General features: G+C 31.3%; 1 protein-coding gene across 1 annotated transcript; it reads left to right on the forward strand.

Annotated features, from left to right (window-relative positions):
• Positions 1-885: 885 nt before the first annotated feature.
• On the forward strand, positions 886-11,017 carry LOTGIDRAFT_239130 (hypothetical protein; the record flags this gene model as incomplete). The annotated part of the gene is made up of 14 exons (XM_009053017.1): positions 886-922; positions 1,832-1,973; positions 2,478-2,624; positions 3,056-3,180; positions 3,396-3,507; positions 3,916-4,034; positions 5,139-5,323; positions 5,688-5,813; positions 6,236-6,349; positions 7,077-7,171; positions 7,591-7,726; positions 8,122-8,304; positions 10,079-10,195; positions 10,426-11,017. 14 exons carry the CDS (start codon positions 886-888, stop codon positions 10,597-10,599), a joined length of 1,812 nt encoding a protein of 603 aa, XP_009051265.1. The 3' UTR covers positions 10,600-11,017.
• Between the last annotated feature and the right edge of the window lie 541 nt (positions 11,018-11,558).

Raw genomic sequence — 11,558 nt, forward strand, 5'->3', positions numbered from 1 at the left:
ACGGAGTATTTCTCATACAACAGAGGACCCTTCCATCAGCTCTATATCACTGTGTGTGCCAATCGGGTTATCATTTACCAATCTGAAATGAGCTTTTGGAGTACTGTAGGCATAATTCGAAGCATTGCACGGAGTATTTCTCAATAGAATACAATAGAGGACCCTTTCATCAGCTCTATATCACTGTGTGTGCCCCCGCCAGCTTTGTCAGGTACAGCCTGTCTAAAATAGTTCCCTCCTTCTCCACTGCACTTTGTCTCATCTTCCTCTCGCGCTTCTTCACTCTTTTTCCTTCCTTTCTTTAACACTGTCCCTGCATTCTCTTCTTCCTTCCTCTCTACTTCACTCGGTCTGTTGACTCTATTTCCTTACGGAAATTGTTCTTCTACCGTGTTCCTTTCTTTCGAAGTCAAGCTTCAATTTGTGATAGATAATATTTCTTGAACATTATAGAAGCAATAGATGGTAGACTATGTACCTGTTGGAAAAGGGTAAAATTTTGAATTATTTTAAACAATCGAATTTTCCACAGTAGTGAAACGCAATTGTTAAAAAACAAGAGAACTATTAATTCTAAGTATTTTTGGTCAAAAATCAACAGTTCATGTAAAATTATCCTTTAAGGCTCTCACCCCCTAATAGGCCTAACCCACACCGTACAGACAATAAGACAACGTAGCAAAGTAGCCTCAGCACTCACTTTCTGATCATAAATTAGGCTAACAGAACCAATCAATTCAACAACGACAGTATAATAATGCAAATATACATGTAGCATAGGAAATTGGCCTTGAAAAGATTGCATAAATGTTAGCATTTAAGGTCTGAACGTACGACTCACTCACAGGTAGCCTACAGCATGCTACAAACTAACGATAATACGAGATGGAGATTGGGAAATACGAATGTATAAGTAGGCTAGGTAATATGATGATAGCGGATAAGCATAGTCTTAGTTAGGCTACGAAAAAAAAAGTTTTCAAATCTGATGCTTTGCATTTCATAGCCTACTCATATTGATTCGTGGTTTTTGGATTTTTTACAAGTTTTTGTAGTAAGGCAATGTATTTTCAAAGCTTTAACGATAAAGGAATTTATGTGACTTGATAAATGTAACTGTAATAGGTAGGCCTATTCAATTTTCATAAAATGTTCAATTGTGGTATAATATGGTGGTATTTGAGCAATTAGGTTAACCCAACCGGAAGCTACCTGTCAATTTTAAGCGCATGCTCAGCGACGTGGATTGAAAAATGACAACAAACTGAACTTACTAAATCTTTATTTCAAGAAAACAGATGATATTATGATTTGAAGGCATTTATATTATATCAGCTTAAATCACAAGTAGGTTTGTTATTTGGACACAATATTAGGAAAGCCTTTGGAGAGACGCCAAAAGACGTCATTGTAGGATGAAAAAAAGAGGGGAGGGGGGTCTATTTTGGACCCTCTTTTATGTGGTGACTTGCTATGATAACCTTTATTTATAGGAATTAAGTCAAGTAGTCTGCCGACACTTGGTAGGCCTACAATAATATGAAAATAAGAAATGTTTCTGTTGTTATACTGCCTATCATTACTATTATGTCAGCCCCACCATTGAGTATTGTATTTAGGCAAAAGTTTCTTTGCCTTGGTTCTAGTAGCCAAACTAGTTATATCTATCTACTAAATATGGCCTCTGGCATGATTTTATTTTGTCAGTCTATGTAGAAATGAAATTATATATTACTCTAGCCAATTTTTATGGATATTTTATTGTTATTGTTGTATTGTGTTCTATTTTCTGTAGAGTAAATAATCAATGAAGTTATTTTGATATTTTCAGAAATGGGGGCAACTAGCAGTAGTTTAGGTGATTTAGGGTCAAATGAATATTTACAGAAACTGTCTGGAACTGAAGCCATTGATAAAATAGATCCTTTCTGGAATCAACTGCTATCATTCTCTTTTCTCATTCCAATCAACACGTAAGTTTACTGATAGAAGAATATCATGTCAAATTGTTTCCATCAGACATTATTATAATATTTCAATTAGACCCAAACAAGTGCTGGTACTTTAAGGTTATATATCTACCCTGCAAAAGAAAGTGACTGTAGGAAATTAAACCCTTTTATAAAACAGTGAGAGAAAATGAAAATAAAATGTCATAAATGCACATGCTTACCCTGAATTTAAAGTTAAATCAATGAAAGCATATGACTAAAGCTTAAAATGTTGTTGCCTGGTTATTGCAGCATTAATTATAAGGCCAATTGAGTGCCCAATTGTTTTTAATGGGTTAATTTAAAGATCAAAACATTTAATCTGCAGCAAAGAAATTGGATCGCCGAAAGTTAGGTGAATGTAGGTGGAAATCCCCAGCAAGAAAAGAATTTGTCCTTTTCTGTGGAAAGTTGGAATGTTAATCTCACATCAGCCATAGTTTCTTTCAGAATGGTCTGATAGTTATTGCCATCTATTGATTTCAGAGCCGATTCACGAATATTAGAAGAAGCAACCTCTCAGACATGTCGTAATTTTGCCATAAACAATTGTCATACTGGTAATTTTTCTGCCTTGGTTCACAATTTTTTAATCCGAGCAACAGAACTGAAAGCTTCAGCACAGTGTGAAGAGTAAGTTAGCAATGTTATTATCACCATCTAGGTCTCAGTTGATTGTTTACTAAATACAATGCCAAGAGGCATTACTATGTTTTGTCCAATACTATCCTCATAACTGCATTTTGTTTACACAGGCCACATTAATTTTTTTGTCTTTTATGCTTTGAAATTTAGTTTACCTTTGTTAGTTATACAGGTTAGTGGGCTGACATGCAAAAAAGTGTGTAGTTCTTCAGATGGGCAAAAATACCAAGGCCCAATGTGCACATTACAGAATTATTAAAAGAATTTCCTTCATTGCACACTGCAAAGAATGCTTTATTAGCCTAATTGGGTGCACACAAGTAGGACATTCCATTTTGCTTTATTAAAGAATGCCATCCATTGTAGCTGCATAGGTAACCTTCAACTATTTTTGATATTGTTTTGTTCTGTATTTTCAGTAATATATTTATATGGCAGACATATAATGCATTGTTTATTATCAGAAGTTTATGTAAATATTTTGTGGAACATTTAAGTGAAGAGTTATTATTACAACAATTTGATTGTAAAGCTAATCCAAGTGGTATGTTGTATTCTATCATTTTTGTGGCATGTAACAGAGGCATTAAAGCCAAATCCCAAGTATGGAACTTGGCATTTGATGATTATGGGAAACTTTTCTTCTAAGACTACATGCACAATTTAAAAATTCGTAGGTATAAAGGCATGTTTTTTGTAGACACCATTGTTAACTGTTAAAAATAAGTGTTATTTTGATTGAAATGATTATATTTAAAGAATCTGATGGTGATAGTGAAGATGAAGAAGATGGTGCTGGAGAACAGATGGGTTTATTAGCTGAAGAACTGATGAGTTCATTAATAGAATTATTGGTTGATGTTCCTGTCCTGTAAGTACTGTTTACTTCTATTCACCACTTTGTGACCTTTATTCACCATTTAGTTTACTTCTTTTTAGTACTTGTACTAAGTTTACTTCTATTCAGTACTTAATTTACTTCTATTCAGTATTTAGTTTACTTCTATTTAAGCTTAATTTACTTCTATTCAACATGTAGTTTACTTCTATTTGGAACTAAATTTACTTCTGTTTAGTACTTAGTTTAGTTCTATTCAATACCTAATTTACTTCTATTCAGTATTTAGTTTACTTCTATTCCATACCTAATTTACTTGTATTTACCACTTAGCTGAACTAAAATGGACTTTGTTACTGGTATGCAAATTTTATGGAAATATAAAATCATAACTAAATAGCCTGGCACATTTTTCAAAATTCTTTCCTTTTTTGATTTCAGGAATTTTACCTATGCCCTCCATCTTGAATCTTTAAATACATTACTGGTATTGTTATCAATACAGATGTTTCAAACACAAGCTACCAGTAATTTTACTCTCTATAAGTTTATGATGCAGGGTAAATGGTAAGTATAAGCTAGGTCTATAGATCTGAGATGTGATTATAATATGCCAGGCATCTCTGATAAATTTGATCAGGAAAGGCCATGAAGTGTGCAAAGAGGGACATTTGGCAAAGACAACCCCTTTAGCCTGCTTTTTCCCATTTGAATGACAAGACGTTTTTTCCATGCAAGCCCCTATGGCCTGCATCACTGATGGAGGAGAACTGAATTGAAATATTACAACCTTTACTGGGCTCGCACCTGAGAACCCTTGAAAGTGTTGCTTTGTTATCAGTTTTTATATCATGCATATGACAAGAATCTTTGAACTTAAATTTCAGACTATTTACTATGTATTTGTATTAAAGGGATTGTCAAGAGGTTTTCTAGATTTTTTATGTGTATCGAAGACACTGATAGCATCAATTTGCATTATTCCTATTTTTAATCAGACGTCTGTGCTTAATTCAATTCAAGTAAAAGTAACATTCAATATTTGATGGCATTACTAATCGCAAAATATGTTTTATCACAAAGCCCCTGCGTAATTAGTGACATCATCAAACACTTAGTTGTAGTGGAATTACAGGAACCATAGACTGATTAAAACTTGGAATGGTGCAAATTGATGTTATCAGTGTCTACAATATACATAGAAAAAATTAGGAAACCTCTTCAAAATCCCTTCAAACTAAAATTTTATTATTCTCTGTAGTGGTGGAAAAATTATCAGGCTATAGATATAGTTACAAGGTTTGGCACTTATCTTGCAGTTTCTTACCAGCTAATAGAGCTCAATGTCAGCCATCCATAGCACTTTTAAGAAGTAGAAAACTGACCTCTAGTTCTCATGCAGATCTAATATTGAAAGGCTTAATATTCTCACAAGCATATATTACCATCTGGAAAATTTTTAACTATATATTTAATTCATAGGATTTGAACAACATTTAGAAGTGGAGAGTAGATATAACAAAAAACACAAGGGGTATATTATGGTATAACTCACTTCTTTAATAACAAAGCACATAGCGTTTCAACACAATTTACACGTGTTGTCATCAGATGAAATTGTGTTGAAACGTTATGTACTATTTAATTTATATTTGATATTTCAGATCAATCTGTGACTCAGACTCCTTCCCATGCTATAGCTACATTTAAAATAGATTTTAATAAACTATATCAAACATTATGTGGTACATTACGAGATGATCAGACCACATTGTTATTATATCTATTAATACATCGTAATCCACAGTTTAAAGATTATCTACTATCTAGAACAAACATTGATCAACTGGTAAGCTGATTTCCATATGTTTTATATCGGTCATATCCAAAATACATTGTCCATTTTCTGTTGAGATAGAAAAGTGTTCATTGTAACTGTACAATTTACACATTGCCATTCTGAGTGGAAACACCGCTGCATATACAAGTTTTCATTTGAATGTTGACAGCTAAATTTTTCAAATTTGTCAGTAAGGTAATATTTTTTTTGACTTTTCGATTAATGACTGTTGTCTTTCTTGTTGAATTCTTGAGAATATACTAAAAACATGGAAGGCCTAGGATAGATAGCACAAAAAATAATTATCATGCTTTTTACTAACAGTTCACTGTGTGCAGAATATACAAAAATATAATATGTACCTTCATTTTAGGTAATGCCATTATTAAAGATATTATACCAGGCTATGGAACGTAATTCACACCATATCTACATGGCATTGATAATAATATTGATATTAAGTGAAGATGATGTGTTCAATAAAGCTATCCATGAAATAGTAAGTCTACATCTTACCCTACTTTCATTTGATTTAAATCTTGCTTGTATACTTATATTGGAAAATGAACTTCCATTTCCAAAAGTCCTGATTAGGAATCTGTATCCAAAACATGTCTGCAGTATGATAGGAGCTTGTTTCATGTTTAACAACATCATTCTTTAAGGGGATAGCAAATAAATATTCAGGTTTCAAGGAAGATATTGTTTATTTCGAATGTTAAGGGCAACTTAGGGATAGGGTGATTGAAATTAACAAGTTACTATTCAACAAAAGGCACTGGCACAGGGTTAAATTATTGTTTACAACTATTGTTGTGTTAATATTTAGTAAAATAAGCAGAAGAAAGTAATTTGGAAAGGTTATTGTACATGTGAAACCTTAGACAAGGCAGTAATTTAGTTTCTATTTTGTTTTATTAGACTATAAAGAATGTGTTATGGTTTAAAGAAAGACCATTAACAGAAGTAACATTAGGCGGTTTATTGATATTAGTATTAATAAGAACTATACAGTTTAATCTTAGTAGAATGAGGGTAAGATACTTCTTCATTTTCTCATAGTATATCATATATTATAACTTGTTTATTTGCTATACAGAAACCTTTTTCTTTGGCATATATCTTGGAGATGCAAACAGCAAGTATCAGGGAATTTTTCAATAAACCTATGTGCTACAGACTGTGCAAATGTGCATTGCACACTATACCAGATCTTCATTAGCCCATTCAGTTGATAAAGGGCAGGCCAGTAAAGTAATTTTTCTTTGGCGTATATCTTGGAGATGCAAACAGCAATTATCAGGGAATTTTTCAATAAACCTACGTGCTACAGACTGTGCAAATGTGCATTGCACACTATACCAGATCTTCATTAGCCCATTCAGTTGAAAAAGGGCAGGCCATAAAACACCATTTCAATTTGTCTGCCCCTTTATTAAAGGGATTATAGAAAGGTTTTTCTAAATTTTTTATATGTATTGGGGACACTGATAGCATCAATTTACACCATTCCAATATTCCATCAGATGTCTGTGGTTTCTACAATTCCACTAGAACTTAGTGTTTGATGTCATCACACATCGCAAAGGGCCTTGTGTGATTAAGCATAGTTTGAGATTAGTGACATCATCACATACGCATAAAGACAGAAAACCTCTTTAAAATCCCTTAAGTAAAATGGACAAAAGATATTTTCAGTTATTTTCAGTGCTAGTTATTGCAGCTGTATTGAATTTGCCAAAGCTGTTTTTCTGTTCTTTAGGATAAATACCTTCACACCAATTGTTTAGCAGCCTTAGCTAATATGTCTTCACAGTTTATCAACTTACACCCTTTTGTTGCACAGAAAATTGTCAGGTATATAAGTTATTAGATATATATCTCTTGTTATGGTGCCACTAATTTGGTCAATTGTAATTGTCTACTAAATGATGGTATTATATGATTACAATTTTGCTTTGCTGGGGGTGGAGCTGATATCTCACTAATAGGCATCTGTGCAGACAACTCAAGTCACTCTTTTCCCTCTATACATAAAAGACTAAAATGTTCTAGAACAATTAAACTAGTTATAGCATAGTTAAGCATCTCCTATATGTTTATGAAACAAAAAATCTAGGAGAAATTTCAATATTATTTTACTATTGTGAATTATTATTTTGCTGTGGCTGGTGTTTTGCTACCAAGAGAACCTGAAAGTTAGTATTAATTATTTGGTATATTGATAAATATTTGTTATTGTTGATGCCTTAAACAATTTATTATTGTTTTTTCAGTTTATTTTCTCAGTTATGTAAGAAACAAGCTAAATTAATAGAACAGATCAGTGAGTTAGCTTCTAATAAAACTGAACCCCCTACAGAATCTACAGATGATAAAGCAACTGAACCAGAAGATGAAAGTGCTTTATTGGTAGGTGTTATTTACTTGTGTTATGACTGAAATTTGAGCACAGTCTCTTCCTCTCCTCAATCCTAGGAAGTCATACAAAAATTTAATTTAGAAAAAGATATTTGAACAAATATGAGTTGGGTGTATCATAGAATAAGTTTCTGGTTTAAAATCATGGTAATGTCTACTGAACTCTTAATTCTTGTCAATTAACCTTCAGGAATATTACTGATAATCACCTACCTAGAATAGTGTACATTGCTAATAAATAGATTGGTTGGTTTATCAAACAAATTGCAATGTAATAAACTGCATCATTGTAAAAGATTATGACCAAAGACATATCAGACTTAAATATTTTGTCACTTTTTGCATGAAGATTATTTACATATGAAAGTAAATGAATTATATTTCAGTTACAAGATATGAATGTATTAGAAGAAGTTATAAGAATGGTGTTAGAGATTATAAATTCCTGTCTAGCTACATCATTACATCACAATCCAAACCTGATCTATACCTTACTGTATCAACGTGATCAGTTCTCAGCCTATAGAACACATCCTACTTATCAGGATATCATACAGAATATTGATACTGTAAGTAACACATCATTTTATCATACAGAATATTAATATTGCGAGTAACACATCCTATATATAATGTTATCATACTTAATTTTGGTATTGTAAGTAACACATCCTATATATCATGTTATCATACAGAATAATGCCACTGTAAGTAACACATCCTATATATCATGTTATCATACAGAATAATGATACTGTTAGTAACACATCCTATATATCATGTTATCATACAGAATAATGCCACTGTTGGTAACACATCCTATATATCATGTTATCATACAGAATAATGATACTGTTAGTAACACATCATATATATCATGTTATTTATACTTAATATTGATATTGTAAGTAACACATCCTATATATCATGTTAACATACAGAATATTGATACAGTAAGTAACACATCCTATATATCATGTTATGTATACTTAATATTGATACTGTAAGTAACACATCATGTTATTATACAGAATATTGATACTGTAAGTAACACATCCTATATATCATGTTATCATACAGAATATTGATACTGTAAGTAACACATCCTATATATCATGTTATCGTACAGAATATTGATACTGTAAGTAACACATCCTATATATCATGTTATCATACAGAATATTGATACTGTAAGTAACACATCCTATATATCATGTTAACATACAGAATATTGATACCGTAAGTAACACATCCCATATATCATGTTATCATACAGAATACTGCCACTGTTAGTAATACATCCTATATATCATGTTATCATACAGAATAATGCCACTGTTAGTAACACATCCTATATATCATGTTATCATACAGAATAATGCCGCTGTTAGTAACACATCACCTATATATCATATTATCATACAGAATAATGATACTGTTCGTAACACATCCTATATATCATGTTATCATACAGAATAATGATACTGTTAGTAACACATCACCTATACATCATATTATCATACAGAATAATGATACTGTTAGTAACACATCCTATATATCATGTTATCTTACAGAATAATTATACTGTTAGTAAAACATGCTATATATCATGTTATCATACAGAATAATGATACTGTTAGTAACACATCCTATATATCATGTTATCATACAGAATAATGATACTGTTAGTAACACATCCTATATATCATGTTATCATACAGAATAATGCCACTGTTGGTAACACATCCTATATATCATGTTATCATACTGAATAATGCCACTGTTGGTAACACATCCTATATATCATGTTATACAGAATAATGCCACTGTTGGTAACACATCCTATATATCATGTTATCATACAGAATAATGATACTGTTGGTAACACATCCTATATATCATGTTATCATACAGAATAATGCCACTGTTGGTAACACATCCTATATATCATGTTATCATACAGAATAATGATACTGTTAGTAACACATCACCTATATATCATATCATACAGAATAATGATACTGTTAGTAACATCCTATATATCATGTTATCATACAGAATAATGATACTGTTAGTAACACATCCTATATATCATGTTATCATACAGAATAATGATACTGTTAGTAACACATCCTATATATCATGTTATCATACAGAATAATGATACTGTTAGTAACACATCCTATATATCATGTTATCATACAGAATAATGCCACTGTTGGTAACACATCCTATATATCATGTTATCATACTGAATAATGCCACTGTTAGTAACACATCATTTATATTAATTATATTAATATATATTAAGACTATGGATTTTTTATGATTGTTTATTTACAGGTATTGACATATTTCTCGGCACTATTGGAGAAACAAGGAAAGAGTAATGTTACACCTGGTGAAGTGTTAGAATGTATTAAACAAGGTTCCATTAAATTTCGTAAAGATAGACTTCAGGTAAATATTATAACCTCAGTGCTTGTTCTTCAATATATCCAACCATATACCTGATATCATTATGACCCAATGAATACTTTGCTGGGTCATGTATCTTATCACATTAAAAAGCAACTTTTATTTTTTTTAATGTGAACAATATCTGCAATCATTCCTCAAATATTTCAAGTTAAAATTGCATAGAAACAAGAGTACACTGTGCCATTAATGCCTTGACTCTTTTTTTCCAGAAATTTCCAGAGTTAAAGTTTAAATATGTAGAAGAAGATTCACCAGAAGAATTTTTTATTCCATATATTTGGTCGTTGGTACATCAGTCATCTAATATGTATTTTAATCCAACAAGAATTATTCTGTTTTCTGTGGGCAATGCTGACACTGAGGGAGAACTTAAACTGGTGTAAATAGTGAAAATTGTGAGTTAAATTGTGGGACAATGGAGTAATTTTGGATTTTTGGGAATTTGAATTTTGGATATGTGTGAAACAATGAAGTGGAATTTTGTGGTGATGTGTGTTTAGAACAAAAAGTTACAGACAAAAATATCAGAATTCAGTAAAATTGTGTATTTATATGAACCACAATGCAGTTATTATTCAATACAAGCTGTATAAAGTGTAAAGTTTATTAGTTAATGCTAGTGCAATGCAATTGACTAAAGTAGCTAGAGATATACAGTATCTGATGTAGTGATATGGCTTGTAATATAAAATACAGATCAGATGAATATGCTTGAAAGTAATACAAAAAATTGAAATAATAGTTTGAAATTTCGCAGCCCAATTGTTAAGAAGATGTTGCAGATTTCTCAAGAGCTCCACTTGAAAACTGACAGCTAGCAAGAGTGTCACTCTCAAAAAGGACTTTGTTTAGTCAACACGGCTTTTCAGTGAATATATGATAATTATATTATATAATAATGAAAAATAACATCAATATTTGTATTTCAATTTAAAGAATGTTCACAACTTTAAGACTGAAAAAAAAAGTTTGTGTAAAGAGTGCAACATAAGCTGAGGCTTCAGAATTAATCTTTTATAATGTGCTGTATATACCATATTCATTGTAAATGATTTGTTTAGTGATTTAGTTCAGTTGATTCCTCATCTACTTTACTTACCATTCTTATTTTTCTTACTGGCTATTATTTGTCTGAAGGAATTTTGTTATTGGTGACATTTACATGGTTGTGAATCCATTAAATTGTTAAAATGGTGAATGTACCAGATATTTTAGATACAATGCTAAATTTGTATTCCCATAAGTTAGTCCGAGTTTTTCATATTCACTAAGCAAAACCTTTAATTATAATGGAATCTCAATCACATTATAATATACAATAATGAAATATTTTCACTATTGA

The sequence above is a fragment of the Lottia gigantea genome (genome assembly GCF_000327385.1).
Source record: "Lottia gigantea unplaced genomic scaffold LOTGIsca_195, whole genome shotgun sequence".
NCBI classification, from domain to species: domain Eukaryota; kingdom Metazoa; phylum Mollusca; class Gastropoda; family Lottiidae; genus Lottia; species Lottia gigantea.